This window comes from Paralichthys olivaceus, chromosome 24 (genome assembly GCF_024713975.1).
Source record: "Paralichthys olivaceus isolate ysfri-2021 chromosome 24, ASM2471397v2, whole genome shotgun sequence".
NCBI lineage: Eukaryota > Metazoa > Chordata > Actinopteri > Pleuronectiformes > Paralichthyidae > Paralichthys > Paralichthys olivaceus.
In genome coordinates this window covers 14,229,182-14,256,681 of record NC_091116.1, presented here as the reverse complement: position 1 = coordinate 14,256,681, position 27,500 = coordinate 14,229,182, and the positions used below count along the sequence as shown (strand labels likewise).

At 46.9% G+C, this 27,500-nt stretch overlaps 5 protein-coding genes across 13 annotated transcripts in view; 2 read left to right on the top strand and 3 right to left on the bottom strand.

Moving 5' to 3' along the window:
• LOC109646705 (NHS-like protein 1) overlaps positions 1 to 6,073 on the bottom strand; it is a 15,549-nt gene extending 9,476 nt beyond the window's left edge. Inside the window, exon 1 of one of the 7 annotated variants that reach the window (XM_069521205.1) lies at positions 5,973 to 6,073. Coding sequence is in view for 5 of the 7 variants with exons in the window: in XM_069521203.1 (XP_069377304.1) it covers positions 2,620 to 3,271 (652 nt within the window). In the remaining 2 variants the exon portion in view is untranslated. Of the gene's footprint in view, positions 1 to 666; positions 1,007 to 2,619; positions 3,998 to 5,202; positions 5,908 to 5,972 lie in introns of those variants that run through there. The other 6 variants (XM_069521206.1, XM_069521204.1, XM_069521203.1 and 3 more) reach the window with 6 other exon arrangements.
• A 557-nt stretch (positions 6,074 to 6,630) lies between these two features.
• On the top strand, positions 6,631 to 9,394 carry LOC109646633 (zinc finger and BTB domain-containing protein 17-like). The gene is made up of 3 exons (XM_020112397.2): positions 6,631 to 6,822; positions 7,421 to 8,315; positions 8,394 to 9,394. Exons 2-3 carry the CDS (start codon positions 7,454 to 7,456, stop codon positions 8,756 to 8,758), a joined length of 1,227 nt encoding a protein of 408 aa, XP_019967956.2. The 5' UTR covers positions 6,631 to 6,822; positions 7,421 to 7,453; the 3' UTR covers positions 8,759 to 9,394.
• Positions 9,395 to 9,600: 206 nt separating this feature from the next.
• On the bottom strand, positions 9,601 to 14,102 carry fbxo3 (F-box protein 3). 2 transcript variants are annotated; one of them, XM_069521258.1, is made up of 12 exons: positions 13,474 to 14,102; positions 13,022 to 13,111; positions 12,709 to 12,872; positions 12,490 to 12,604; positions 12,197 to 12,401; positions 12,056 to 12,101; positions 11,887 to 11,971; positions 11,683 to 11,805; positions 11,483 to 11,598; positions 11,276 to 11,383; positions 11,104 to 11,177; positions 9,601 to 10,952 (listed from the first exon to the last, which is right to left on the bottom strand). In XM_069521258.1, exons 1-12 carry the CDS (start codon positions 13,575 to 13,577, stop codon positions 10,806 to 10,808), a joined length of 1,377 nt encoding a protein of 458 aa, XP_069377359.1. In that variant the 5' UTR covers positions 13,578 to 14,102; the 3' UTR covers positions 9,601 to 10,805. The 2 variants fall into 2 exon arrangements, with proteins under 2 accessions (XP_069377359.1, XP_069377358.1); XM_069521257.1 differs by having other exon boundaries at positions 11,095 to 11,177; positions 13,474 to 13,788.
• A 768-nt stretch (positions 14,103 to 14,870) lies between these two features.
• On the top strand, positions 14,871 to 20,514 carry f2 (coagulation factor II (thrombin)). Its single transcript, XM_069521252.1, has 15 exons — positions 14,871 to 15,119; positions 15,631 to 15,711; positions 15,850 to 15,929; positions 16,031 to 16,055; positions 16,695 to 16,760; positions 16,858 to 16,966; positions 17,423 to 17,559; positions 17,684 to 17,977; positions 18,072 to 18,188; positions 18,397 to 18,523; positions 18,615 to 18,782; positions 18,870 to 19,043; positions 19,359 to 19,537; positions 19,849 to 19,919; positions 20,315 to 20,514. The coding sequence occupies exons 1-15, from the start codon at positions 15,047 to 15,049 to the stop codon at positions 20,462 to 20,464; spliced, it is 1,851 nt and encodes a 616-aa protein (XP_069377353.1). The 5' UTR covers positions 14,871 to 15,046; the 3' UTR covers positions 20,465 to 20,514.
• Positions 19,915 to 26,104, bottom strand: LOC109647181 (zinc finger protein 271-like). 2 transcript variants are annotated; one of them, XM_069521250.1, is made up of 12 exons: positions 25,946 to 26,104; positions 24,696 to 24,898; positions 24,440 to 24,508; positions 24,122 to 24,217; positions 23,811 to 23,909; positions 23,506 to 23,629; positions 23,152 to 23,434; positions 23,006 to 23,055; positions 22,815 to 22,939; positions 22,221 to 22,740; positions 21,663 to 22,118; positions 19,915 to 20,937 (listed from the first exon to the last, which is right to left on the bottom strand). In XM_069521250.1, the coding sequence occupies exons 1-12, from the start codon at positions 25,947 to 25,949 to the stop codon at positions 20,705 to 20,707; spliced, it is 2,262 nt and encodes a 753-aa protein (XP_069377351.1). In that variant the 5' UTR covers positions 25,950 to 26,104; the 3' UTR covers positions 19,915 to 20,704. The 2 variants fall into 2 exon arrangements, with proteins under 2 accessions (XP_069377351.1, XP_069377352.1); XM_069521251.1 differs by having other exon boundaries at positions 24,122 to 24,211.
• Between the last annotated feature and the right edge of the window lie 1,396 nt (positions 26,105 to 27,500).

Sequence of the window (27,500 nt, the reverse complement as noted above, 5' to 3'; positions counted from 1 at the left end):
GTCCAAGGCTACTTGAGAAGCCACAGAAGGTTCTGCAGGAGAGCCGAATGGTTTTTGAGGAGATCCCCAGGTGGGTTCTGAGAGTCCTGGAGCTGTCATGAGAAGTACCAGACATAAACAGTCCCAGAAGAAGTTTCAGGGTCTTTGAAAAGGTACCAGGTATTGTTGGGGAGGTGTGGAAGAGGTTATCCAGGTCTAAGTGTCTGGAGCCCTTCAGATGGTTCTTGTATCTATGACAAAAGGTTACTTGGGTCTTTGAGAAGGTCTTTAAGGTCCTTGGGAAGGCTCCAGGGTTGGATGAGGAGGTCCTAGAGGAGCTTGAGGGGATTCTATGAGTCCTTGAGCTGGTTCCACGTATCCTTGTTAGGTACCAGAGATGAAGACGTTTCCTGAGAAGGTTCCCAGAGGAGCTTTAAGGATCCTTGGAAAAGTCCTGATGTCTTTGGGGAGGTTGAACGTCTCCATGAGGGAGTCCCACGGATCCTTCAGTCAGTTAACGGAACTGTTGCTATGGTTACCCCCAGTTTAAAACACCTGAAGCTCGGATTTGTCAGCCAATCAGGTGGCAGGGTTTGGTGATGTCATGAGAACTATATGATCATACAAACACTCTCTCTCTACAAGTACAAGTGATGCTCTCTCGCCCACAACAAACATCACACTCACCTCGGGTCTTGTTCAGAAATCTGAGGACGGATTTGATCGCAGCTCCGATCAGAACCATGACGACGACGACACACAGACACACACACACACACACTCCTGAGGCTGCAGCAGACAGAGAGAGTGAGAGGGGCGGGCGAGCAGCAGCAGTAATGCAGCTCGACTCACTGCGACGCCTCTCTCCTCCCACTCCTCTCTCTCTCTCTCTCTCTCCAACCGGTTTCTATATCGCTCACCCACCACACACACAATTTTGGCAGGAAGCCAACACATGTGTGTGTCCTTTGTGTGTGTGACCAGGTGATGAAGGTTACCCACAAATACTGCATTAAACACACACACACACACACACACACACACACACACACACACACACACACACACACACACACACACACACACACACACACACTTTGTAGATGAAGGGGCATGAAGAGAGAGAATTTAAAGTGTCTCTCTGTTCTTGTGTTTCTATCTTTATGAGGACCTGAGTTTAAATCATGTTAATTCATAAACACGTGTGTCTGTGACGTGTTGAAGCTCAAAATCTTTTAAAAGTCAAACTCGTCCTTTAATTTTGACCTGGATGTGTTTTCAATATTTCCTGAATCGTTACTCGTCCTCTGGTTTAGTCGACTGTATCCTCTTCATAGAAATGAAATAAAACACTAACAGAGGAAACTCGTTGTGTGTCCGGGTCGTAACCGTAGGACGTCCCCCCTGAAGACATGTGAGACATCCTTGTCCTCTTTTAAATCTCTCTCAAAGACACTGTTGGTTGTTTTATTAATAAAGTTTCTTCCACTTATTAATATTTTTGATCCTACGTTTCAATATTTCTCTTAAGTGATGTTTTTGTCAATGAGTGAACTTTTATCTTCTATTTGTATTTTCTTTGAATTCCTAGTTATTTATAATAAAGTTTCTTTGTGATGACGGTTTGATAAGAACATTAACATCATGTATCATTGTGTGTGTGTGTGTGCTCATGTTTCCGTGGTAACATGAGCAGACATGTTTTGACCTTCATCAGCACCAGAGACAAACTGGGACAGAGCCAGTATGAAGTGTGTCGACTATCTGGGCCAGTGGAGCAGCTCATTACTTCAGTCCTCATGACTGACAGCCCGGCGCTCCGTCTTCACCTCGCCACCGTGTAATTAGTTGAATTAATTAGACAGGAAGTAGGCCGCGCCATCATCGTGTCACACTGTGAGTAAATTTAGCTGAAACATTCTGACGCTCTGATTTGTTCCTGCTGTCCAATCAGACACAGGAGCAGAGTCACAGTCAGCCACCAGCCACCAATCAGAGAGCAGGAAGGCAGAGGAGGCGGGGACAGATCCAGGTGTGGGTCAGGAGGGCGGAGTCAAAGCGAACAGGAAGCAGCCGCTGCTGAAGCCTGTTCATCTGCTGTTAGAGGAATTAGCTATTAGCGTAGCGTATGGAGCTGAGGCTAATCCCTGCTCTCTGTGACACACACACACAGACACACACACACACACACACACACGCACACACACACACAGGATAAACAACAGGACGAGTCTGTCGGACTACCAGGACCATCAAGACCAAAACAGGTTATTACGACCATTCAGGACCCACCTGAGCCAAACCAGGACACTTGGGACCATTCAAGACTTGACTGAGTAAATCAGGGCTATTTACAGCCATCCAGGGTCAAACTGGGTCAAACTGGGTCACACAGAGTCGCTGGGAGGACTGAGGAGCAAACTGAGCCAAGTGAGGATCAGTCATGACTCCGCAGGACGAATCAAAGTAGCTCGGATCCACTGGACTAAGAATAACACCGTCAGAGTCATTCATTCAAACTCACAGAGAGAGCCGGCTAACGGGACCATTCAGGACCAGAGGGTAGTTGGACAGAGTAGTCGTACTACTTGTACTAATGGTTCAAAAAGTTCTACTAGTACCCATGAATCCTAGCAGTACCTCTGTGTAGAAGGGGCGTGGTTTGGGTGGCTTCCAGCCTGGAACTCCTCCCTCGGCGCCGTCTGAAGCAGAAGAAGTTGGTCTTGCGCCCCCTGGGCCGATATTGGTACTGTGGCGGCACCTCTGGTTCCTTATAGGGGGGCAGGGCGCTGAGAGGGGATAGGACAGACATGGCATAGCCAGGGCGGGGTTCAGGCATGGGGGGACATGAGCTCGTTCGATGCCGTTGGGTGAGGATGGGGCAGGTAGGGCGCTGCAACTGAAGGGGTGGGATTTGGGGGTGGGGTTTTCCATGAGTCTCTGGAGTAAAGGAAGGGTGGATGTGGGGGCGTGCTGGGAGGTGCTGGGGGCGGTACCAGGGACTGTTGCCTGAGTACAGAAGTTGGGGTGGGTGGGGTTTCTTGTCACCTGTAGGAGACCCCGGCCTGCAGGCGACACCACCTGCATTCATCCCCCAGATGGCGTCATGATGCTGATGGATTTTGGCGCTGAGCAGGCGGCGCCGCAGGCTGCCCTCGGTTTTTGGTTGCAAGGCGGCCATCTTGCGAGGAAGAAGCTCATCTCGCTCCTCATCGGGACCCAAGTTCCAGCAGCGCGTCGCCATGCCAGGCCCCGCCCCCTCACCGCTCAAACACTCCACATACGAAATCATCCTGTCCTGAGAGATGATTTCCTGTTTGGTGACTGGCTCCGCCTTCAGGACAGATCAGAGACGAATCACAAGACTCATCCGACCCTTCATCATAAAAGCCCGGAGTGTTTTTTCTGAATTCTTCACAATAAATGTCTCAACAGGGAAAAAGATATTTTCTTAATCTGTAAGGAAATAGATCATCCTTCAAAGTAAAAGCCCAGAGTTCTTCTCAGTATTTAAACTCAGTTAAAATCAGTCCATCAGTCCTTCGAGACCCAAGTTTCTGTCCTTCACAGTAAAAATAGAATCTTTCTTCCAATTAGGGAAACGCATTTCAGCACAGCTTCAAAATAAAGTCAGCTTTTCACAATAAAAGCACTGAACAAACACAAACGACTATCACCGAGATGTGCTTGACCTTCATCGAACATCTTCAAAATAAAAACTTGTTAAAATGTCCATCTTTCACAATAAAAGCTGGAAAACATAAAAGAGATTTCCGGTTTGGCCTCAAAGCAGAAGAGTCAGCTGTGATGAAAACTTTCACCATCTTCACTTCCTCTCGTTCCTTCACAGTAAAAAAACCTCAGACCTCAAAACCCAAAACTCTCCGAGCTCCAAGAATCCAGAAACAGTTCGAGTCCAGAAACGATTCAGAGAGAAGTGATTTATCTCCTCACTCGTGTTGACGCTGAGTTTCTTCTCCGCTCGCTCCGACTCTAATCTACTAACGAGGATTATCCAGGTCTGCAGATGGTCTGAGACACACACACACACACACACACACACACACACACACACACACACACACACACAGCGCTCTCGTTGTGAACAAGATATCTCAAGAACACCTTGAGGGAAATTCTCTTTGAAAGCACCAGAGCTTGTTTCTTGTTCCTCGTTGGAGAAGAAAAGATTCAAGAGCCCCAGACACAGAACTACACATGATCTACTTCAAGCACATCAACACCCACCCAAACAACTGCAGCAGTCAAGTTGCATTGTGGGTAACATAGGACTCATGGGATCCAATTTTGATCCTTTGAGTTTTAAAACTGATCAGCAGCAGTTTGTCGACATTAAAGCTGAAGTTCCATCTGTCGACTCATCGTCATCATCAGGAAAAACCGGTGAAAGTCATCAATGAACCACAAACTTAGAATAACAGCAATAATAATCAATAATAACAAAGTGTGTGTCGTGTGTTGCAGCTGCTGATCCATGAAAACATGGACACAAGAAGAACAGCTGTGTTCGAGAGGCTGAATGAGACGTTTCAACCTGCCTCAACAGGCTGACTGCCACACACACACACACACACACACACACACACACACACACACACACACACACACACACACACACACACACACACACACACACACACACACACACACACACACACACACACACACACACACACACACGCCTCCTGACCCAAAACTTCCACCTCCACCACAGAAAGACAGTGAGAGGAATGTCGGTGGTGGTAGTAGTAATAGTAGTAATAGTAGTAGTAACAGTGGTATAAGTACTGCATAAGTCCCAAAATGTGTTGGACAACTATAAGATGCAGAGGTTGTTAGTCGTCGTAACCATAGTAACAGTTACAGAAAGCAGCTGCTGTATCTGGAACATATTTTATCTACAACACGTTCCAGACATGAGTCTCTCTCCCTGTTCAAAATAAATCTCGCTCGACCCTGTGTGTTGCACAGCCCCCCCATCTCTCTCTCTCTCTCTCTCTCTCACACAGTTATCTCCATAACCTTTTCTGTGTGTGTGTGTGTGTGTGTGTGTGTGTGTGTGTGTGTGTGTGTTGACAGTCTTGACAGCTCGAGAACAACGCGACCTACATCTGCACACACATCTGCGCACACGTGCACACACACACGCACACACCTCAACTTTTGGTCTCTATGCATCCTCTTCATCTCTCGCTCACTCACCTTTTAAGCAGAGCATGTCGACCTTGCTCGCCCGCTGTCGTTCAGTGTGTGTGTGTTCAAGACTGAAGGAAACACAAGTTCAAACACAGATTCCTCTCTCTCTCTCTGTGTCTCTCCTCCCTCGTTCTACCATAATAAGAGCCCCCTCCTTCTCTTGCTCCGCTCTCAACCAATGCTCGCTCCATCCTGACTGAACATGATGATGACATCCTGAGTACTTTTACTTCAGATTCTTTTCAGTACTTTTCCTTGTCACTGACTTTGTCTCTGTGTTTTCACTTGATTAAAACCTCGACGTCACTGGAACTACTTCACTGAATTCTTCTTCGTCTACGAATCTAAACTAGAATCACTGTCCTGTTCCTGTTTTCTCCAGAAACCAGTGCAGTTTCACAAGTTTGATCTTGACTCATGTGAGAACTCTGTGACCTTTGACCTCCCAAATCCAATCAGTTCATTTGTGCGTTGAAGTGAACGTTTGTGCCCAATTCGAAGAAATTCCCTCATGATGTTCTTGAGACGTCGTGTTCACAAGAATGAGACGGAACACGACGTCCACTGGTTTGGAGAAGAACAAAGTGACAAGTATTATTCTTGTAGTTTATTGATCAGCGAACAGCCGAGTGTATCAATAAAGTTTTTCATGAACTACCGTTACCTATTGGCTGCAGTGATTTAAAGTTTATTATGGACGTCGACCGTCGCTAAGCAACCCAACGGGCAAGCAGCCAATTAGACGGCTGGTTCAGTTCACACGCACACACACACACCTGAAGATGTCAAAGTGAAGTGGATGATGGGAGATGTAGTCCTCTCTTCTTTTCTCAGCAGCTTTATTTGCGTCTATGGACAGAAATAGCTTCATTAATCACCTTAGTCTGACACACACACACACACACACACACACACACACACACACACACACACACACAGTATAACCCAGTTACTCAGCTGTACATTCATCATCTATAAAAAGACTGGTTGTTCTTTTATAACAAAGTTCACGTTGTTTTCATGGAAACTTTGAGTCCAGACTTTTTATCCATGTTGACTTTAAATCAATGAATCAATTATTCAGAACAAAGATCAGGCCACACAACGTGTAGTGATGGTAAAAACAGTCACGTGTGTTTTTATGTGTTATCACAGTGAGAGCTTTACTCTGAAAACCTTTATTCATCTCAGGTTGGAAGTTTTCATCTTGGATATTTTCTTCTCTTATAAGTTGAAAAACTCACGTTTGGATCATTTTCTTCTAAATTCATTATTTAGATTTTATTGTTGCTTTTCATATTTAAAGTTTTTTTTTTTAAAGGGTTAGGGTTAGACTGTTAAATCCTTTCAAAATAAAAGGTCTGCGCTTTTATTTTGAATGCTGTGTTAATGGGGGACTGTGATTGGTTGACCGTCAGGCGGGGGGAGGATGCTGATTGGCTGTGCGGGAGGAAAACACGGAAGCTGAGACCTTCAGTCACTCAGTGGAGCTGAACCCGGGTTAACGTGCAAACTCACCCGGGTGACCTCCTCTCCCGGGTGACCTCCTCTCCCGGGTGACCTCCTCTCCCGGGTCCGGTCGATGCGGGTTCTGGTTCAGTTCTGTTCGGACATAAACTCCAACAGGTCGGTGAGGAACTCGGTGCAAAGGATCTTAAAGCGGGAGTTAGCATCCAGTTAGCCTGTTAGCTGGGGTCCCTTAATACATTTACTCCAAACCGTGGAGCCGCAGCTGATGTTTACCGCGAAGACGTCCCGGTCACAGTCCCGGGACGAACCCGGAATGAAGCGGGAAACAGTGATTCACAGTTCAGATTAGTTTCAGTTCAACAGGAGCCACAGTGTTTTTACTGTTTCAATCTGTTTGTTAAAACTGCGGAAAATTAAAGGAAGTCTGGTTCGAGTTCGAGAAATGAATCGTCTATGCGGAGATTTAAATCAGTAAAAACGTTCAGCTGCAGCTAATGACGACTCTTCTCCTTAATAATGATTATTCACTTGATCAAATTTCCCTTGAGACACGTTCAGAAACACTAGGAACGCAGCAGCCATTGTTATTACCTCACAGTTAACATCACTTATATTTGATTAATCTGCTGTAAAAGGTTCGAGAAGAAGTGAACGATGTTTTGTATTAATTTGATTCAGTCTGAAAATCTTTAACGTCAAGTTCTTCTCTGCTTCTCTCATGTGACTGTGAAGCTTTTGTGTTTTATTTTGACAGTCGGGTGTGTTTCCTGCCTGTCCAGCCTGTGTGATGTCCATCATCATACACACTCGTGGCGAGGCGGGCGGTGGCGTTGCGGCTCACCTGCAGTGCTCCCACTGTGGCCAATTCTCCAAGAGCCACGCCCAACAGCTGTCTCACATGGCGGCGTCTCACCCGACCTGCCTGGACGACGAGGTGGTGGGTCGCCTGGGAAACATCCTGATGTACCAGAGCACCGCCCGCCTGTTCCACTGCTCCGTCTGCTTCTACACCTGCCGAGACTTCACCAAGCTCTACAAGCACATCATCTCCAAACACTGTGTGGACGACAGGGAGGGGGGAGGAGGACGAGAGGTGGGGGACGAGGGGGAGGAGGAGAAGAAGATGGGAGATGAAGGTGAGGAGGAGAAGATGGGAGATGAAGGTGAGGAGGAGAAGATGGGAGATGAAAGTGTGGAAGGGAGGAAGATAAAAGATGAAGGTGAGGAGGAGGAAGGAGAGGAGGAGGCTCTGAAAAGAAAGAGGAGCAGTGAGGAAGAAGGAAGAGATGAGGATGGGCCCCCCCCGGAGTTGGAGGAGAAACCTGACGGCGAGGGAGAGGAAAACATTGTGACGTACGACGGCAGCATTTACCGCTGCCTCATCTGCGGCTGGAAGAACAAGCTGAAAGTTGTGAGCGTCAACCACGTGATGAAGAAACACGACATCCCCAAAGCGTACGCCTCGCAGGCCATCAGGCGAGACGTCGTCACGCTCAGACAGACGGTGAGCAGCTCGCCAGAGGAGGACGAGGCGGCCGGGATGACCGGGGAGCTGCTGAAGGAGGAGATGAAGGCCACCGCCAAGGTGGTGAACTTCACGTCCAACCGCTTTGTGTGCCTCATCTGTGGCTGGAAAACCAAACTGAAAGGTCCCCACTGAGTTATCCATCAATAATCAGTAGAAAACATAGAGTGTCAGCTGACGTGATTGTACCTGTGTGTTGCAGGTTTTGCCATCAGTCACGTGGCGAGGAGCCACGACGTGGAGCGTCCGTACAGATGTAAGGACTGCTCGTGCTCCTTCTTCCTGCCGAGTCGTCTGCAGCAGCACATCAGGACGGCTCATCGGCCCGGACGCTACGCCTGCCCCTTCTGCTGCTTCAGGTCCCACTACCTGGGCGGGTTCAGGAGGCACTGCAGCCGCTGCAACGCCCGGGAAGAGGGGGAGGTTGGCGGGGCGGGAGGAGTGGGAGAGGACGAGGAGGGCGAGGAGCACGAGGAGGACGAGGGAGAGGAGAGGAAGCAGACGAGAGCGGGGAGGAAACGACGGATGAAGAGGAAGGTGATTGAAGAAGAAGAGGAAGATGAATGAAGGAGAGAATGTGGGCGGGGCAGAACCACATCATCCATCATGTGGTTCTGGTTCTGAAGTGAATATGAGATGTGAACAGAAGGTGGCGCTGATTCTCCAGTCAGCTGCTGTTTCACTGCAGCAGAGGAAGAGTCAAAGGTCAAACCTGTGACGTCTGGTCTACAGAGGCTTTCTGTGATTGGCGTCACCAGCTCGTCCCGCCCCCTTATCCTGTTGCCTAGTAACAACAAAGAGGAAGTTGGACTTGAGGAAAAGTTTTAACGCCTTTTTTTTTTAACATGTTCGGTTGAAGCGTGAAACTGAAGTTTCAGATGACTCGTCTCTCGCCAGCGCTGTGACCTCACGTTTAGTGGAGCAATGAATCCTGGGACAGGTTGGGCCAAGAGGGGTTACCTGACGCCTGTCAGTCAAACGCAGCCTCCTCTGATTGGTCGTTTTCTCCTGGAGTCAATCTGCTTCTGTTGAACCGAGTCACATTTGTCTTTTAACAAATACACAATTTTTAAAAAACATTTTAATTTTTTTTACATTTTCATAAAAACATGACGAAACAAACCTTTAGTTTTTATTTGTTGTAAAGTTGAGTGTTGTTCACGTTGTGAAGATTTGAATAAAAACTGCTGTTACATGAAGAAACGTGTTGACGTCGGTGAGTTTCACTGAATGAAGAATAAATGTCAGCTTTTATTGTGAAGGGAAACAAAGACAGGAACCAGCTCAGCGTGACGTTTAAAGCATGCGTGTCTGAAGCATGTGAACGAGTCCCAGCGACTCAGGAGCACGTGAACGCAGCGTCTCTTCTGTTAAACTCCAGTGGATGAAGCTCAGGATCACGTAACAGGTAAAGTTGTCAGTTTCTTTTTTATTTAACCAAAACATACAAAAACACACCCACCAATCACATCAGAGCGTGACAACGCCGCCGCCTCCTCACGAGGAGGGAAGAACACCCCGAGAACAAAAGCATGACGCAGCATCCTCCAAAATAAAAGCCCAGTTTGTTCCTCACACAATTTAAAGAAAACACACGAGGAAACAAGACACACTTATTATGTTTCCACTGCAGGAAGCTAATGTGACAACCTTTCAAAATAAGACGTAACATTGACGGTTTAATGTGCAGAGACATGAGGTAAACAAATGAGCTTATATCAAACTGTTAACGTCAACGACGAGAAACAAGCAAAGAGAAGAAGAACGACGGTGATTCTTGATCAGAAACTGATTCAAGAGATTTGACTGTAAAACAAACCGAGCACATGATGACGACGTGTTTGTTTAACTTTCATTTTCAAACTAAACACACGTCACGTGACCGTTCACGTCCCCTGGTCATGTGATGTAAACACGCGACGACGAGGTGGAACTGTTCCTGACAGGAAGCGACGCTTCGTGTTCACCGCTGGTAGTGGAGTCATGTGACTGATGAGAACCAATCAGAAGAGACCGCGGGCGTCATCGTTTCCTAAAGTCTCAGTTTCTGTCAGTGTGGACGAAGCCTCCATCTTGTGCTGTGAGTAGTTTGCCCTGTGGTCCTGCAGAGGGCGCTCTTACACTGACTGATCAATGACTGATCAGAGTCGCGAAGTGAATCTGTTGGTTTTTGTTCAAATGTTTAAATCAGAGCGAGAAACCGATCGATGGATCAACAATGAAAAGAATCAATGATGAGGCAGCAGAGGATCAGAGGTGGGTTCCTGCAGTGGAAAAGATTCAAACTACGAAGAACCAAATCTTTCTACGGAGGAAAATCAAAAACAACAAGCTCCCACTCGCTCCTGATTGGTGCCTCAGTCCACAACAAAGTTCGACCTCTGAACAGGAAGTCAGCTGATTGATCGACGACGTCCTTAATGTGGAGGAGAAGACGATGACATCATCGTGTCATCCTTCTCGTCCGACAGTTTCTGATCACAAAGAGAAAGTTGTAAGAAAAGAAGGAAACTGCACCTCAGCGTCCGACCGCCGCTCCGCACACGGAACCGAGTCAGTCACCAACCAGGCCTGAATAAAGTTCATCACGCTGCGGCGAGGGAGGGGTCAGAGGTCAGATGTGTCGGGGACACCACGCCCCCTCCAGCGCAGCCATGTTGATTCCTCTCAGGTCACCGAAGTCGTCGCCGTCTCCGTCGCAGTACTCGTCGTCAGGGTCGTGGTCGTCGAGGCGAGGTGTGAAGCTGGTTGACGGTTTGTGCTGCAGGGATGACGCACAGGAAACAATGAACTATAACGAACCGTCAAAATAAAACAGCTTGAACTTGTGAAGTACAGTAAAACATTTCACAGGTGCATGATGGGAGGCGTATTACATGATAATAACAAACAGCTGATTTTACCGTTCGTACCACAGGCTCCCTGAAGGGGGGGCAGACCATGTGGAAGCGAGGGATCGCCACGTGGAAAACCTCTTCCTTATTGGCTACAACAAACAAACAGCACAACCTGGGTCATTTAAAACACTTCTTCACAATAAAAGACCAGAAGCTCAACCCTGCTGCTCCTTCACAGTAAAGTTACCGAGTCTGTGGAAGGTGTAGTGACCCTCCATGTACTCTGACGGCGTGGAGAACGTGGTGCAGCTGGCGTATTCATGGACCTTACCAGGCGTCATGACGGGAAACTCTCCTGCACAGAAACATCAACACAGTCAGCAGCTCATCTCAGCCAATCACAGCTCAGACATACAGCGGGGGGGCGGGGGGTCACGTGATGAGTGCAGCGTACCGACCACGCCGGGTCCCTGAACTTCTTCCACGTTGCCGTCGGAGGTAGTGATTTTCCAGTAGCGGCTGTCGAGCTGACAGGCGGCTTCGGGCGAAGCACCGGTTGACATCTCGATCCTGAAAAGACGTCGCACAGATTAAAAGACGGAAACACTGAGGAGCGGTTCGACGCGCCGGCGACACGTGGACACAGACACGTACCTGATGCGGTAGGTGAAGAAGAAGTGCGGCGGGTGGACGGAGGAAAGTTCCGGCAGGAAGGAGGTAGAAACAGAGACGGTGATGTCTCCGGTGGTCGCCACGCAACTTTTATCGTGCACGTACCTGTGGACGTAAATGTGCACGGGTCAAGTTTACATCTTAACTTGGAGGAAGTGTGTGTGTGTGTGTGCGTGTGTGCGTTACCTGAAGATCTGGTCTCTGATGATTGGATATTCTCCTGTGACCACGTTGTGGACGTAGGTTGTGAACCACTCTACGAAACAGGAACCTGAACACACGTATGATCAGTAATGACACATTTTTCAAAATAAAATCAGCTGAATTGACCGTGATCAGAGCCGAGTGAACCGACCTGTGATGAACATGTCGATGGCTGAGGGATCCTGAGCCGTCTGATCCTGAAACGCAGAAAAACAACTTTCAGTTCTCAAGTTCCTCCTCTCTGCGAAGCACCTTTATTTTGAAAGAACAGGCGGACAGGAAGGTTACGCACGGGGCAGGGGTAGAAGCTCTCGAACATCCTGCGTCCCTCGGCGGGCTCCAGCGCCATGTACTGACTGAGTCCGGTGTGGAAGCAGAAGGTGAGCGGGAGGCAGCGTCTCATCCCCTTCCTCTGCTGGAAACCGCCCGCCGCCGTCTCCACGTCCAGCAGGACCTCCGAGCGGTAGTGGTTAGACAGAGACATGCTGCCCATCAGCCTGACCACACAGACACACAGACAGGAAGTCGTCAGACAGACAGGAAGTGGTGAGACAGAGGGAGGGGCTCAGTTGGACGGACACCGACCCAGGGATGACCAGTTTCTGTCCGTTGTGGATTCGGTACGAGCAGCGGTAGTCGTGTGGAAGACTGCAGCCAATCTGAGCCTCGATGTCGTTCAGCTCCACCTCTGTGGCGCCCTCTGGAGGAGGAACAAAGAATAACGTTACAGAAGAAGATCAAGAGTTCTTCTGAAAGAGTCTGGATGTGTGTGTGTGTGTGTGTGTGTGTGTGTGTGTGTGTCACCTTTCAGTGATGCGATCATCCGTGGACACCTCTGCTGCAGGAAGCTCTTCAGCTGCTCCCACGCTCTCTTCAGCTCCGGGTAGAACTGGATGTAACGACCCAGGTCTTTGTAGTTCTGCTTGAACAGACAGGACCAGGACAGTCCACTCTGCAGCCGGTCGGCACTACACACACACACACACACACACACACACACACACAGGATCAGATCATAATAAAACTAAACGTCTTCAAAGAGACAAACAGAACGATCGATGATGGAGCTCAGTGATGATGAGTCCGTCTCCTGGGACGTCTTCATGGACAGACTCACTCTGTCAGCAGCCAGTGTTTGGAGCAGTGACTCTTCCACAGCGGGTTGTGTTTGGACAGTTCGTTCAGCCTCCTGCTGACATAACTGCAGCTGTGGAGGGACACACACAGACAGACAGACACACACACACAGACAGACACACACACAGACAGACAGACAGTAAACAGAAGCAGTGTGAAGCAGGTTCTCATGTGTCTCAGTCTCTGGATCACTGTCATGTCTGGTCGCAGCTGTCGGTAGAAAACTCTTCTGTAGAGGTCAGGACACAGACACGAGCTACATGCTAAGCTAACGAGCTGCTGCAGGGAGTCGGTGTGTTTGTAGCAACATTAGCTTCAGTTTCATCATTAACGTCACTGGCTCGTTTCTGACGTTGCTTCGTGTTCGATGTGTTGTTGTTAGCATTAGCCGTTAGCCTGCAGCTAGCCGGGTGTCGGTGCGGACGGACTCACTGGATCAGGTCCCGGAAGCTCAGGAAGGACAAGATGTGCAGCAGCGGGTCTGAAGGGAGCTCGTCCACCAACACCAGGTGGGACTCTGAGCTGGAGGCGGCCATCGTTGGCAAAGATCTGCGGCGGCTGCTGCGGCTGCTGCTTCCGCCTTCATCCACCACCTGCTTCTTCTTCTCTGCTGGAGAGGCAGCTCACTGCTGCCAGCGCCCCCTGCTGCAGGCGGCTCTGCACTGCAGCCGGTCACACAGAGGAAAGCCACAGTGACCTTTGACCTCCTGATTCTAATCACCCCATCCTCCAGTCCAAGCGACAGTTCGTACCAAGTGTGACAGGATGGTCTCAGGTTCTGAGATACAGATCTATAGACCTACATACAGATATATATCTGTATTTGTGTGGGAGAGAGGTAAAGATCAGGTTCCTCTGGGTTCTGGAGAGAACCGATGAAAACATGGTGGTTAACAGAAACGTAGTTCCTGCTTCAGCTCAGTGGGACGAGTCTCCAGGAGAAGTTTCAGTGTGATGTTCCAGCGTCGCTCCGAGAGACCTTGACCTCAGTATCTGCAAAGTACATATTTACTCAGCTGAGTCAAACTGGTCGATAGTGACTCACAGAGACCGAAACCTTTTCTCTTTAGTTCTTCATTTCTGAAAGTCTCATCATGTTCCTCCCTGTGTTCACGTTTGACCTGTGAGAGGCTCAGGGCGAACGCTGAGATTCAAAGTGGGGAGCAGCAGGAACAGACTGTGACCTTTGACCCGAGCAGCGTCTGTTGACTCAGTTCAAACAGGAACTAAAGTTTGTGCGGTCACTGTCGGAACAGAAACGTTTATTTGATCAGTGTTCCAATTTCAACAAATATCAATCCTCGTGTTTTCTGTGAGCCGTTGACCTTTCACCTCTGGTGCCACCATCAGGAAAACGTCCAGTTTGTCCCCAGTAGGTGGCGCCATGACTGTCAATGTATATTGTCTTCAAACCACAACTCTAATCAAACGTGTGAAGTTTGGGTCCAATGTGATCACGTTCACTCAAAATACAACCACTTCCTCTTTCCAGATTCGAGGCCACACCCATCAATGAACAATCTATTAATGACTTTTCATCGTGCAGGTTTCTAGATTGTACGCACGAAGTCTGATTAACCACGGGGGAGGAGTTTGTTAACGTACAATGACTCAAAATTGCAACAGAATAACAGCAGCTGAAGTGACTGTGATCAGTTCTGTTCTTTCAGAATAAAAGCAGCCGAAGTGACTGTGATCAGCTCCTGTTCTTTCAGAATAAAAGCAGCTGAAGTGAACTCAGTGATAGACCGTGAATCTGAAGTAAAGTTAAAATCATGAACATTCTACTGGAGGTTCTGCTCACTCTGATTTCTCTGGAGCTTTATTGTGGAGGGACAGTCTGGTTGTGCTGGACGTCAAAGTAAACACGTTCATATTAAACATGTCCGACTCATCATCCTGAGCGACTCATACTTTGACCCTTTGGTCAATACTCCCCAAGAGAGACATAGAGAGACGGAGACAAGGTGTCTGCTGGATCTGGTTCTGACGTTCTCTTTGGATCATGGTGGAACCAGTTTCGAAACCAGCTGCTGTTCTACTGCTGTTTCTACTGCACAGCTGCCGAGCTAACGATGGTACCGACATGAAATGATCTGTGTATTATGAAATGGTCATTTTATTAATATACGTATATTCCATTTCTACTTTGTATTTTCAAGCAAAGAAAGAGCAAGTGTCGAATGTATTTCTTACTGACTTACGTACTTTAACTTGAATACATTTGTGAGGTAATACTTCTTGTGCATGAATACTGGTGAATCTAACTCTACTGGATACATGATAGTTAACCTTCATAGTACTACTACATTAAAATACAGAACATATAAATGTATATCTGTCCTAGAAACCTTTTTTAATCTATTGGTACTTTTACTTTTGATACTTTGGTTACATTGTACTGATACTATTTTTAATGGAGTACTTTGATGTAACGGTGGAGCGACTTTTAGTTTCCTAAAATCTGTGATCTGTTCCTTCAGATAATGATCATATTGTCCTGCAGTTAAATAAACTAAATCAAACTAGCGAACTAAAATGTACTAATAATATAATGGAATCTAAAAGTTCTGATGATTGTTGTTGTAGTTTTCCTCGACAGCCAGCGAGCCTCTGAGGTTCTGGTCCGGAGCAGACGAGCCAATCATCTGTTTGAGGAGATGAAACCAGGTAACGCACCTCATCGTGTATAATTCTCGTTATTGACGACAGCAGAGGCTGCAGGTAGATTTTAAAACCAGAGATTAGATTCTATCGCTTCTTTCCTGTAATCTCGTTGAATCGTTGTGTGATTGTGTGATTGTGTAGGAAACCTGGAGAGAGAGTGTGTGGAGGAAGTGTGCGACCATGAAGAGGCCAGAGAGGTGTTCGAACAGACGGATAAAACAGTACGACTCCACTTCTTCAAATTATCAGTCCGTCACCGTCATAGAAACAGGTAGAATGTCACTCATACCACTGCTCATTGCGTCTCATCTGTTCCCTTCAGGAAAACTTCTGGAAGAAGTACCTGGGTAAGTACTACTACTTTACTTTGACATCGAGGTACATTTACTTCACTTTTATGTTAGGTCACACTACTTTTTCTTAATTTACTTTAACATAATGTAGAATTACATTACAAGAGTTTTCTATATGTACATCAAGTACTTTTACTGTGGTAATTGAAGTACATGAAGTATAACAATCACTCTGACAAATATTTTAAACTTTTGGTTTAATCAGCTGCTGCGTTCGAGAGGACTGAACAAAGTCCACAGCTCAAACAGACACAACTCAAAGTACACAAACACCACAATACTGTCTGCAACTCTGTGTGTAACTGTCTGTGTACCTGTCTGTCTCTTACTGTCTGTCTGTAACTCTGTGTACCTGTCTGTCTCTATCTGTCTGTCTGTAACTCTGTGTACCTGTCTGTCTGTAACTCTGTGTACCTGTCTGTCTCTAACTGTCTGTAACTCTGTGTACCTGTCTGTCTCTAACTGTCTGTAACTCTGTGTACCTGTCTGTCTCTAACTGTCTGTCTGTAACTCTGTGTACCTGTCTGTCAGTGACTGTCTGTCAGTACCTGTCTGTCTCTAACTGTCTGTCTGTAACTCTGTGTACCTGTCTGTCAGTGACTGTCTGTCAGTAACTTTCTCTGTGTGTTCCAGACTGTGAAGGAACTAAGATGCTAAGAACCAGACAGACCACTGGAATGCTCAGAGAGTGTATAAAAGGTAAACACAAAGAAAACAACTGAAACTTTACTCTGTTAACATGTACAAATACATCGACACTGTGTGTGTGTGTGTGTGTGTGTGTGTGTGTGTTCAGGTGTGTGTATCTTCAGTAAGGGGTTGAACTATGAAGGAAATGTCAACATCACAAAATCAGGGAGACCATGTCAGTACTGGAGACACAGCTTCCCCCATCCCATCATGAGGTCGGTAACCAAGCAGAAAACTACACCAACCAATTAACCAACCGACCAATTAACTACTTCACTAACTAATTAACCAACCAACCAATTAACCAACTAACAAGTTAACCAACCAACCAATTAACTAATTCACTAACTAATTAACCAACCAATTCACTAACCAACCAACTAACTAACTAACCATGATTCACCAACCCTGATGAGTCAGTTGACCTGTCTGTCTGTTGACCTGTCTGTTGACCTGTCTGTCAGTTGACCTGTCTGTCAGTTGACCTGTCTGTCAGTTGACCTGTCTGTCAGTTGACCTGTCTGTCTGTTGACCTGTCTGTCTGTTGACCTGTCTGTCAGTTGACCTGTCTGTCAGTTGACCTGTCTGTCTGTTGACCTGTCTGTCTGTTGACCTGTCTGTCAGTTGACCTGTCTGTCAGTTGACCTGTCTGTCTGTTGACCTGTCTGTAGGGAGTTTAACGCCTCGATGCCGAACAGTAACCTGCACGAGAACTTCTGTCGAAACCCCGACAATCGCCCTGAGGGCCCCTGGTGCTTCACCCAGGACCCGACGGTGCAGAAAGAGGCCTGCAGGGTCCCAACGTGTGGTGAGCATCTTCCCCAGTGTCAGCAGCGAAGACGCGTCAATACATGCGCTCGTCATCGACTCAGAGATTTTGTACGAGTACTAAAGTTCTGACTGAGATGAATGAATGTCTATTTTGTGTGAAGGTGAGGACTTTGTCCCGTCAACTGTGCCCCCTGAACAAGTCACAACTGGAGAGTGTTTAACTAACAACGGCATAGACTACGTGGGCGACGAGCATGTTACCATCGGAGGTCACACCTGTCTGCAGTGGTCCTCACCGCGGGTCGCTGCACTCAGCAAAGACAAGGAGTTCATCCCCGAGGTCACCCTCCAAGGCAACAAGTGCCGTAACCCTGACAACGATCCAGAGGGCCCCTGGTGCTACGTGGAAATTTCTGGAAATGTGACGATAGACTTCTGTGACCTGGACCTTTGTGGTAATTACAAATCAGTCAGTACTAGACCAGAATGTACCACAGGTGTTCATCTCTCACCACCTCTCACCTGTCTGTCTCTCTGTCTCACGGTCAGAGGATCAACCGCTCGGCCAAGAGTCGACGTCACAGACCGAAGGCCGGGAACGTTCCGTCTTAGGTCAAAACCGGAGAACAATATTCAATGTTCGCACCTTCGGAAATGGAGAAAATGGTGAGTCCATCATGTGTCCACTGGTTTAACAACTGGTTAACTAGTGGACTGGTTGACTGGAGACCTTCTATAATGTGTCTCACTGGTTCAGTGACTGATTCACTAACCAGCTGACGGGTGAGTAAACAGATTAAACACTGACTGACTCCTTGTGCAGTCAGGTTAACTGACTCATGGCTATCTTCTGGTTAACTGACCTGTGTTACAGAGTGTGGACAGCGCCCCCTGTTTGAAAAGAAGGGTATAAAGGATAAAAAGGAAGAGGAGCTGTTGGAGTCGTACAGAGACAAACGCATCGTTGGGGGCGACGAAGCCGAGCTGGGCTCAGCGCCATGGTAACCACGTTTAGAACAAGCTGTCACCATGGTAACCACAGTGCATTGGTCATGATGTTTGAAAGGTTCAAGGTTCAAACCCTTTCTGTAGGCAGGTGATGCTCTTCAAGCGCAGCCCCCAGGAGCTGTTGTGTGGAGCCAGTCTGATCAGCGATCAGTGGATCCTCACGGCAGCTCACTGCATCCTCTACCCCCCCTGGAACAAGAACTTCACCAAGGACGACATCCTGGTCCGCCTCGGAAAACACAGCAGAGCCACGTAGGACAACTGTCTGTAAATGGACTGAATCATTTCTCAGACACTTTCTGTCCGTGGACTGACTCAAGTATCTTCTCTAACTTCCAGGTATGAGCGCGGCATTGAGAAGATCGTGGCCATTGATAAAATCATCGTCCACCCCAAATACAACTGGAAGGAAAACCTGAACCGTGACATCGCCTTGCTGCACATGAGGCGGCCGGTCCCATTCACCGACAAGATCTTCCCCATCTGCCTGCCCAGCAAGAGGGTCGCCCAGACGTAAGTTCTGTCAAAGGGCTCTGCCCTGACACATTCAGCCACATGGTCCCTGAGACAGACTGCAGCTGCTGTCCGAACCGTCTGAAGGTAAACGAGTTTGATTTATTATCTGGAAACCTCAACGCACGAGGAGCTGTCCCTTCATGTTGTTGTGGTGACAACAAACATGGAAGCCACGCTCACTCAGACTGACTTCAGAGGAAACAACACTTACCCTTGGACGCAGTCGGATGCAGCTCGGTCCTTCGTGGGACGCTCAGGGCGAGGGTTTGTGTTTCCTGTCGACTGTGTCTTGACCTGAACGTTGTTTTTCAGTCTGCTGTCCGAGGACTATAAGGGCCGGGTGACAGGTTGGGGGAACCTGCAGGAAACCTGGAACCCGTCGTCCAGATCTTTACCCGATTACCTCCAGCAGATCCATCTACCGATCGTGGACCATGACATCTGCCGCAGCTCCACATCAGTCAGGATCACAAACAACATGTTCTGTGCTGGTAACAGTCACTTCCTGCATTTGTTCACATTCGGAACTTCAGCATCAAAACACAGTCGATGATCAACACAATGATTTTTGAAGTTTTTCCTCAAACACAGAAGTTAATGCCTCATTAATTAATAATAATAATAATTAATAATAATTACATCCCAATAAATCCAGATACAACACTGACTCATTTCAATGTATCAGAGTATTTTTAAATATAAATTCAAGTATTAATACTTTAATTGGAGGATTCTTCTTGATCATGTAGCGCCACCTTCAGGTCAACGTTCTGCTGTTGAAACAGTAAAGTGTGTGTTGCAGGTTATAAAGCAGAGGACGCTCAGCGTGGCGATGCCTGTGAGGGAGACAGCGGTGGACCGTTTGTGATGAAGGTTTGATTCCCGACACTGATCCTGTTTAATGTCAACATAGATGAACTGGTTTATAATATTACATATTTAAGTTTGTTCCAACTTATACAGAAATACAGTTTATATATATATATATATATATATATACACAGATCAAACCACTTGGATCAGATATAAAAACTGCTGATACAGTAATGTACAGAGATGAATCGTGCTCATGATTGACCTGATGAGTTATTGATGAAACTTCATAAAAAAGTGATGAAACAATAGAAGCAGTGACTCGATGCAAGTTTCTGAAAGCTTTAGTTTTATCGGAGGATTCTAAAAGCTGAGACATGGAAATGATGACTGATCATTTAAAGACGGATCGAAGGAGCAGTTGATAAACGATGCGTCTCTGTGTCTCCGTGCAGTACCTGCCAGAGAACCGCTGGTATCAGATGGGCATCGTGTCGTGGGGCGAGGGCTGCGACCGAGACGGAAAGTACGGCTTCTACACGCACCTGTTCAGGCTGAGCAGGTGGATGCAGAAAATCATCGACTTAGAAGGACAAGAAGACTAAAGCACTTCCTGTTCTCATGATGCTTAATAAAGCTCACTTCCTGTCTGACAGTCGCCTCTGGTCAAGTTTACAAAACCTGTAAAAATATGTTGAAATCATCTCAGAAAATCTGCACGGCAACACAAACAGTCACAATCACCTCTGACTCCACGACATCTTGAGTCATCGAGATCTTCTTCATGAAGAGATCGAGGACGAGTCGCTCGTTCTTATTTGTTTATGATCAAACTGAGTCCAGCATCATGTGCAGACAGCAGGGGGCGTGTTTGAGCTGTGGTCGCCGGGCTCCGCCTCCATGTGTGCGGCGCGGTGTGTGAGCAGGTGTCGGCTCAGGTGAGTTTTGCGTGTGTAGCTCTTTGGGCAGGAGACGCAGGCGTACGGCCGAACGCTGCTGTGAGACAACATGTGCTTCTTCAGGTCGAACTTCCTCCTCAGACATTTACCACAATCTGGACACGAGAACGGCTTCTCCCCTACACAACAGACACACAAATTATATGGTGCACAACAGATACACAACACACGTGATACACAACTCATGATACAAAATATATGGTGCACAACAGATACACAAAATATATGGTGCACAACAGACACACAACACACGTGATACACAACTCATGATACAAAATATATGGTGCACAACAGATACACAAAATATATGGTGCACAACAGATACACAAAATATATGGTGCACAACAGACACACAACACACATGGTACACAACAGACACACAAAACACATGATACACAACAGATACACAAAATATATGGTACACAACAAACACACAAAACACATGATACACAACAGACACACAAAACACATGATACACAACAGACACACAAAACACATGATACACAACAGACACACAAAACACATGGTGCACGACAGACACACAAAACACATGATACACAACAGACACACAAAACACATGATACACAACAGACACACAAAACACATGATACACAACAGACACACAAAACACATAGTGCACAACAGACACACAAAATACATGATACACAACAGACACACAAAACACATGGTGCACAACAGACACACAAAACACATGATACACAACAGATATACACCAGACACATAATACACACGAACACACAACGCAGGCACACAACAGACTCCACACACCTGACAGACACAGATAAACAAACACAGTTGTGTTACTAATAGTGTTGTGTCGTACCTGTGTGTATCCTCCGGTGTTCGGTCAGGTGACAGGAAATGGAGAAGGCCTTCCCACAGTCCTGACAGACGTAGGGTCGTTCTCCCGTGTGCGTCCTCATGTGTTTCTGCAGGTCTCCTCCGGACGGCCAGCCCTTCCCACACACCGTGCACACGTACGGGCGCTCCCCGGTGTGCCGCCGCACGTGCACGTTGAGGCCGGCGAGCGCGGTGAAGTCTTTGGGGCAGTAGGGGCAGCGGTACGGCCGCTCGCCGGTGTGCGTCCTGAGGTGACCCTCCAGCCCGTCCCGCGTCTTGAAGCGCTTGCCGCACTGCGGACACAGGAAGCGGCTCTCGGCGCTGTGGCTCGCCCGGTGAGACTGGAGGCCGGTGAACGAGCTGTACGTCTTGCTGCACTGGTCGCACTGGTACGAGCGGAACGTGTGCGTGCGCTGGTGGATGCGAAGCTCAGTCACACCTGGATCACATGACCAACATCAGCATCAGCAGTCCAGGAAGTGATCGACCATTAGACTGAAGGTTCTGTTGTTACCAAAGCTCAGTGTGAATAAAGTTTTACCTGAGAAGCTCAGCTCACAGAAGCGGCAGCTGAAGCGAGGGTTGGCGCCCTCCACCGAGTGAGTCTGCAGGTGTCGCAGCAGCAGCGTCTGCGAGCTGAACGTCTGCTCGCACACCGTGCACGTGAGGTCGGGCAGCCGGTGCTGCAGCCGGTGGGCGTCTCGCTGCCTCGGCGACTCGAACACTTTGTCGCAGCGGCTGCAGGTGAAGCCTCCCGCGTGCAGGTGAGTCTGCTTGTGATTGGTCAGGCTGGACAGGTGGTGGAACTCCTTGTCGCACTGACCACACTGGTACACGGGTCGAGCCCGGTGGCTGCGCTGGTGCGACAGCAGCTCGGCTTTGGTCACGAACACGTCGTTACACTGGAAGCACGACAGTGTCCTGGTGGGGCGGGGCTCTGGGAGGCGGGGCTCAGCGGGGCAAGGCTCCTCGTCACCACCTCCTGGCGGGTCCGGCAGGTTCACGACTCCCGCCGTCGTTAAGGTGCCGCAGGACTTGTTGGTGCGCAGGTGACGGATCACCTGTCGAGAGACGCCAACGTGAGGACAGAAGGTGTACGACAGCTCCCTCTAGTGTCAGAGCTGAGAACACTCACCTGAGAACGGTAGATGAAACACTTGCTGCACTGCGGACACTTGTGAGCCACACGCTGAGAATTATGGGAAATGCTGTACAGAGCATTAGCTGTGACCTCGGAGCACGACTGATCTGATTGGTCGACTGTGGAGAACGGCAGGAGCTCATTACATAAAATGTTCAGTGTGTGTGTGTGTGTGTGTGTGTTACCTTCTCTGTCTTCTGATTGGTCTGCAGAGTTTCCAGGTGAGTCCTTTAACCTGCAGAAAACAACATGTCACATGATCAGTTCAGGATCAGAAACCAGCTGAACATGACCGTGTGTGTGTGTGTGTGTGAGATAAACGGCGTCTGACCCGTCCACCTGCAGCATCACAGGTGTGACGGAGCATTCCTCGCCATCCGCCGCTTCCTGCTCCACTGGCTCCACGAGCTCCTCCACTTCCTCCTGCTCGTCCTCCGTCATTACCACCACTTCCACCTTCACCACTTCCACGTCCGGCCGCACACGGCCGACCGCACCGGTGACGGCGAGGGACCGTTCTCGAGTGTCAGCAGACGGTGGCTCACGATTGGTCAGTTTGGTGAAGAGTGGGTGGGACCAGGCGGAGAGGAGAGTCCTCTCTGAGTCTTGACTCACTGAGGAAAAAAACCAGCGACATTAACGACAGTTAGAATCACCTGACCCGAACCAGGATGTGACCTCGTACCTGTGGTGGTGGCTCGGCCCAGAGAACAGCTCTGATTGGTCAGCAGCTTCCTCAGATCTTCACGCCCCGCCTCCTGCAGACAGCCCTCCACACCAGCAGGGGCAGCATCGAGCCAGGAAGCAGCCTGAGACACAGACAATCTGTTACGTTCATCTCCTTGTTTTTAAATGTTTGTAACGAAACTCGAAAACTCAACAACAATAAACGTTTGATGTCCGAGTATTAAACCTCAGAGATTCACCATGTGTGTGTGTGTGTGTGTGTGTGTGTGTGTGTGTGTGTGCGTGTGTGTGAGAATGAATCACCTGTTTGAAGTCGGGCACAGGAAACAGCTGCTCTATCCTGGAGAGGAAGTCGGACACGAGGGACTGGAGGGCGGAGTCAAAACTCTGGTTAAACACGTCCTGAAACAGACAGAGAGACGATCACCTCGGGAGCTTGTGGCCCCGCCCACTGTCGCAGGGTCAGGTGTCACGTTTCCTGTGATGATGTCAATCCACCCGCTGCAACTGATGATGTCACCGATGTGTCGTCATCATCTCAGGGGTCACATGACAAACAAATCGAATAATAATCACAGACGTTTACACTGGGAGCTGCTGTTTTAATCACTGACCTGCAGGAGGCGCTGTCTGTCTGCAGGGCTCTGAGTCACTGTATCGGTCAGAGTAAACAGAGCTGAACACCAGACGTCTGCCTCGTCGTCCTGCCGCTGACGGAGAAAACACACACACCGTCATCATGACAGCTGCTTTTTCTGTTTCCCAGAATGCACTGCAGTCTGGTCAAACATCAAAGATGAGTTCAAGTTGCAACGATTAGTCGTTCAACAGAAACTTCCTCTGAAGCTCGTTTGGTTCTCACATGTGACGGAGATGTCCGGAGCCAAATACAGTAAACAACAGGAAGTGAACAGCTGAACTTCCTCTCTTACCGTTGCCCGGGAGACGGGGCGGATCCTGTCCAGGTGAGTGTGGACGTCGTCAGAGTCAGAGAGGGTCACCTGCAGGTAAACAGGAAGTAGAGGTGGTGTCAGCCTGGTGTCCACACACACACACACACACACACACACGCACACACACACACGCACACACACACACACACACACACATATACACACACACACACACACACACACACACACACACACACACACACACACACACACACACACATACACACACACACACCTTGGCCCTCAGAGCCGCCAGCAGCAGACTCCTCTGCCTGTCCGTCAGCAGCTGTGGGACCGCCTCAGTCACCATGGAAACAAAATCCTCCAGCATCCCGTAATGCTTCACGCTCTGCTGACGGGCGACCTCCCACATCGCCGCCGTCAGGAGGCGGAGAGGAGGGACGAGGAGACGCAGGGAGGAGAGGGGGACAGGGGAGGCTGAGGGGGAGGAAACACAAGACCTGGTGTCAGAGTTTAATCACAATAATCAAAGTCACATTTCTAACTTTCAGCCTCATCAACACAGATTATTATTATTATTAGTTCATGTTCACTCAGAACATTTAACACATTAATAAATCACAGAGTTTGGATGAAGTCTGTTCCAACCAAACTCCATTAAAAACATCAGTGATTAAAGGTGAACGAGCTCTAAATGAACGTTAAGGTCTTCTTTCACTGAGACCTCACAGAGATGACCCTGTATAATAATAAATCCCTATATAATAATAATCCCTGTTGTTGAGAAGTTGGACTGTGTAGTTCAGGATGTGTCAGCCCTCAGCAGAGCAACGCTTCATGTAAACTGTGGATGTTTCTGCTCTCATCTTCATCAGCTTCATCATCTTCAGCTTCATCAGCTTCATCATCTTCATCAGCTTCATCAGCTTCATCATCTTCAGCTTCATCATCTTCATCATCTTCATCAGCTTCATCATCTTCAGCTTCATCAGCTTCATCATCTTCATCAGCTTCAGCTTCATCTGCTTCATCAGAATTATCATCTTCATCATCTTCAGCTTCATCAGCTTCGTCAGCTTCAGTTTCATCATCTTCAGCTTCATCAGCTTCATCTTCATCTTCATCAGCTTCAGCTTCATCTGCTCAACATGTGTGTTTGAATCTTAGAATCCAGTGACGTCAAGTTAAATGTGTCCGGACTGAAGCTAACAGGTTCAGTCCAGTTCAAACAGTCTTCTTACACAACATAACGTGGCTCTTTGTGATTGTTTTACGTACAATAATCACTTGTATACGTGCTACATACATGCCGAAGTAAAAATGAAGTATAGCCGAGTTATACCAGCTGTAGTATTTTATACTTTACTGAGTATTTACATTCCTCTGAACCAAAGTAAAGTTAAACTGTGACAGTTTTGAACGGACTTTGGTTTGTGTCGGACCTGCAGAGGTTGCTTGCTAGCTAGCTAACGTTAGCTGCTAAGACAAACAGGTGAGTGCTGAATAAACACCAACGTTATTTACCCATGATGCTCCTGGTGAAGTTCACCTGCTCTTCACCTGTCTGACGCACAGGTTAGCACCGCTAGCACCGACAGCTAACGGCTAGCGCTGTTTACCATGGAGCAAGCTAACACACCGGAAGTTAAACAACAGGAGAGAGAAACACTTCCGGTTTACAGACGGACAGAATCAAATCAACCACCAGGTGGAGACAAAGCAGCGTCTCTGACTACACAGTGTTTAAAGATCTGGAAATATTACTAATACTATGAGTATTACTAATACTACTACTACTACTAGTAATACTACTGGTAATACTACTTCTACTACTACTACTATTACTAGTAATACTACTTCTACTACTACTACTATTACTAGTAATACTACTACTACTAGTAATACTACTAGTAATACTACTTCTACTACTACTAGTAATACTACTTCTACTACTACTACTATTACTAGTAATACTACTTCTACTTCTACTACTACTAGTAATACTTATCATAATGTCCTGATGCAGTAATTAAAACTCTATATTATTATTACTAATACTAATACTACTACTACTACTAGTAATACTACTTCTACTACTACTACTACTAGTAATACTTATCATAATGTCCTGATGCAGTAATTAAAACTCTATATTATTATTACTAATACTAATACTACTACTACTACTAGTAATACTACTTCTACTACTACTACTACTAGTAATACTTATCATAATGTCCTGATGCAGTAATTAAAACTCTATATTATTAATACTACTACAACAACTACTACTACTACTACTAGTAATGATTATCATAATGTCCTGATGCAGTAATTAAAACTCTATATTATTAATACTACTACAACTACTACTACTTCTAGTAATAATTGTCATAATGTTCTGATGCAGTAATTAAAACTCTATATTATTAATACTACTACAACTACTACTACTACTACTACTAGTAATGATTATCATAATGTCCTGATGCAGTAATTAAAACTCTATATTATTAATACTACTACAACTACTACTACTTCTAGTAATAATTGTCATAATGTCCTGATGCAGTAACTCAATGAGCAGAATAACTCTTGATTATTATTATTGCAAATAATACTACAACAACTACTACTAGTAATAATTATAATCTCCTGATGCAGTAATTCAAAACTATATTACTATTATTATCATTATTATTATTATTACTACTACTAGTAATAATTATCATAATCTCCTGATGAAGTAATAAAAACTGTATATTATTATTATCATTATTACGAATACTACTAGTAATTATTAGAATCTCCTGATGCAGTAATTAAAACTGTATATTAATACTATTATTATTACTAATACTACTACTACTAGTAATAATTGTCAGAATGTTGTGATAATAATTCAAACTCTATATTATTTTTATTATTACTACTAGTAATAATAATAATCATAATCTCCTGATGAAGTAATAAAAACTGTATATTATTATTATTATTATTATTATTACTATCACTAGTAATAATTCAGTGTTTTAGTTCTGAGATGTGAACAAACTATAAAGTGAAAGTTTCAGTTTAT

What these genes read in the sequence shown, in the direction of transcription:
- LOC109646633 (XM_020112397.2), top strand. Translation starts at nt 7,454, where the DNA reads ATGTCCATCATCATACACACTCGTGGCGAGGCGGGCGGTGGCGTTGCG. An exon ending in CTGGAAAACCAAACTGAAAG is followed by an intron (nt 8,316 to 8,393) that starts GTCCCCACTGAG and finishes TGTGTGTTGCAG; the next exon opens with GTTTTGCCATCAGTCACGTG.
- fbxo3 (XM_069521257.1), bottom strand. Translation starts at nt 13,577, where the DNA reads ATGGCCGCCTCCAGCTCAGAGTCCCACCTGGTGTTGGTGGACGAGCTC. An exon ending in AGCTTCCGGGACCTGATCCA is followed by an intron (nt 13,112 to 13,473) that starts GTGAGTCCGTCC and finishes GTCCCTCCACAG; the next exon opens with CTGCAGTTATGTCAGCAGGA. An exon ending in CTACACCTTCCACAGACTCG is followed by an intron (nt 11,178 to 11,275) that starts GTAACTTTACTG and finishes TGTTTGTTGTAG; the next exon opens with CCAATAAGGAAGAGGTTTTC.
- f2 (XM_069521252.1), top strand. Translation starts at nt 15,047, where the DNA reads ATGGTGGAACCAGTTTCGAAACCAGCTGCTGTTCTACTGCTGTTTCTA. An exon ending in TTCCCCCATCCCATCATGAG is followed by an intron (nt 16,967 to 17,422) that starts GTCGGTAACCAA and finishes ACCTGTCTGTAG; the next exon opens with GGAGTTTAACGCCTCGATGC. An exon ending in GGAAAACACAGCAGAGCCAC is followed by an intron (nt 18,783 to 18,869) that starts GTAGGACAACTG and finishes TCTAACTTCCAG; the next exon opens with GTATGAGCGCGGCATTGAGA.
- LOC109647181 (XM_069521250.1), bottom strand. An exon ending in ACAGACAGCGCCTCCTGCAG is followed by an intron (nt 23,910 to 24,121) that starts GTCAGTGATTAA and finishes TGTCTGTTTCAG; the next exon opens with GACGTGTTTAACCAGAGTTT. An exon ending in GTTTCATCTACCGTTCTCAG is followed by an intron (nt 22,741 to 22,814) that starts GTGAGTGTTCTC and finishes GTCTCTCGACAG; the next exon opens with GTGATCCGTCACCTGCGCAC.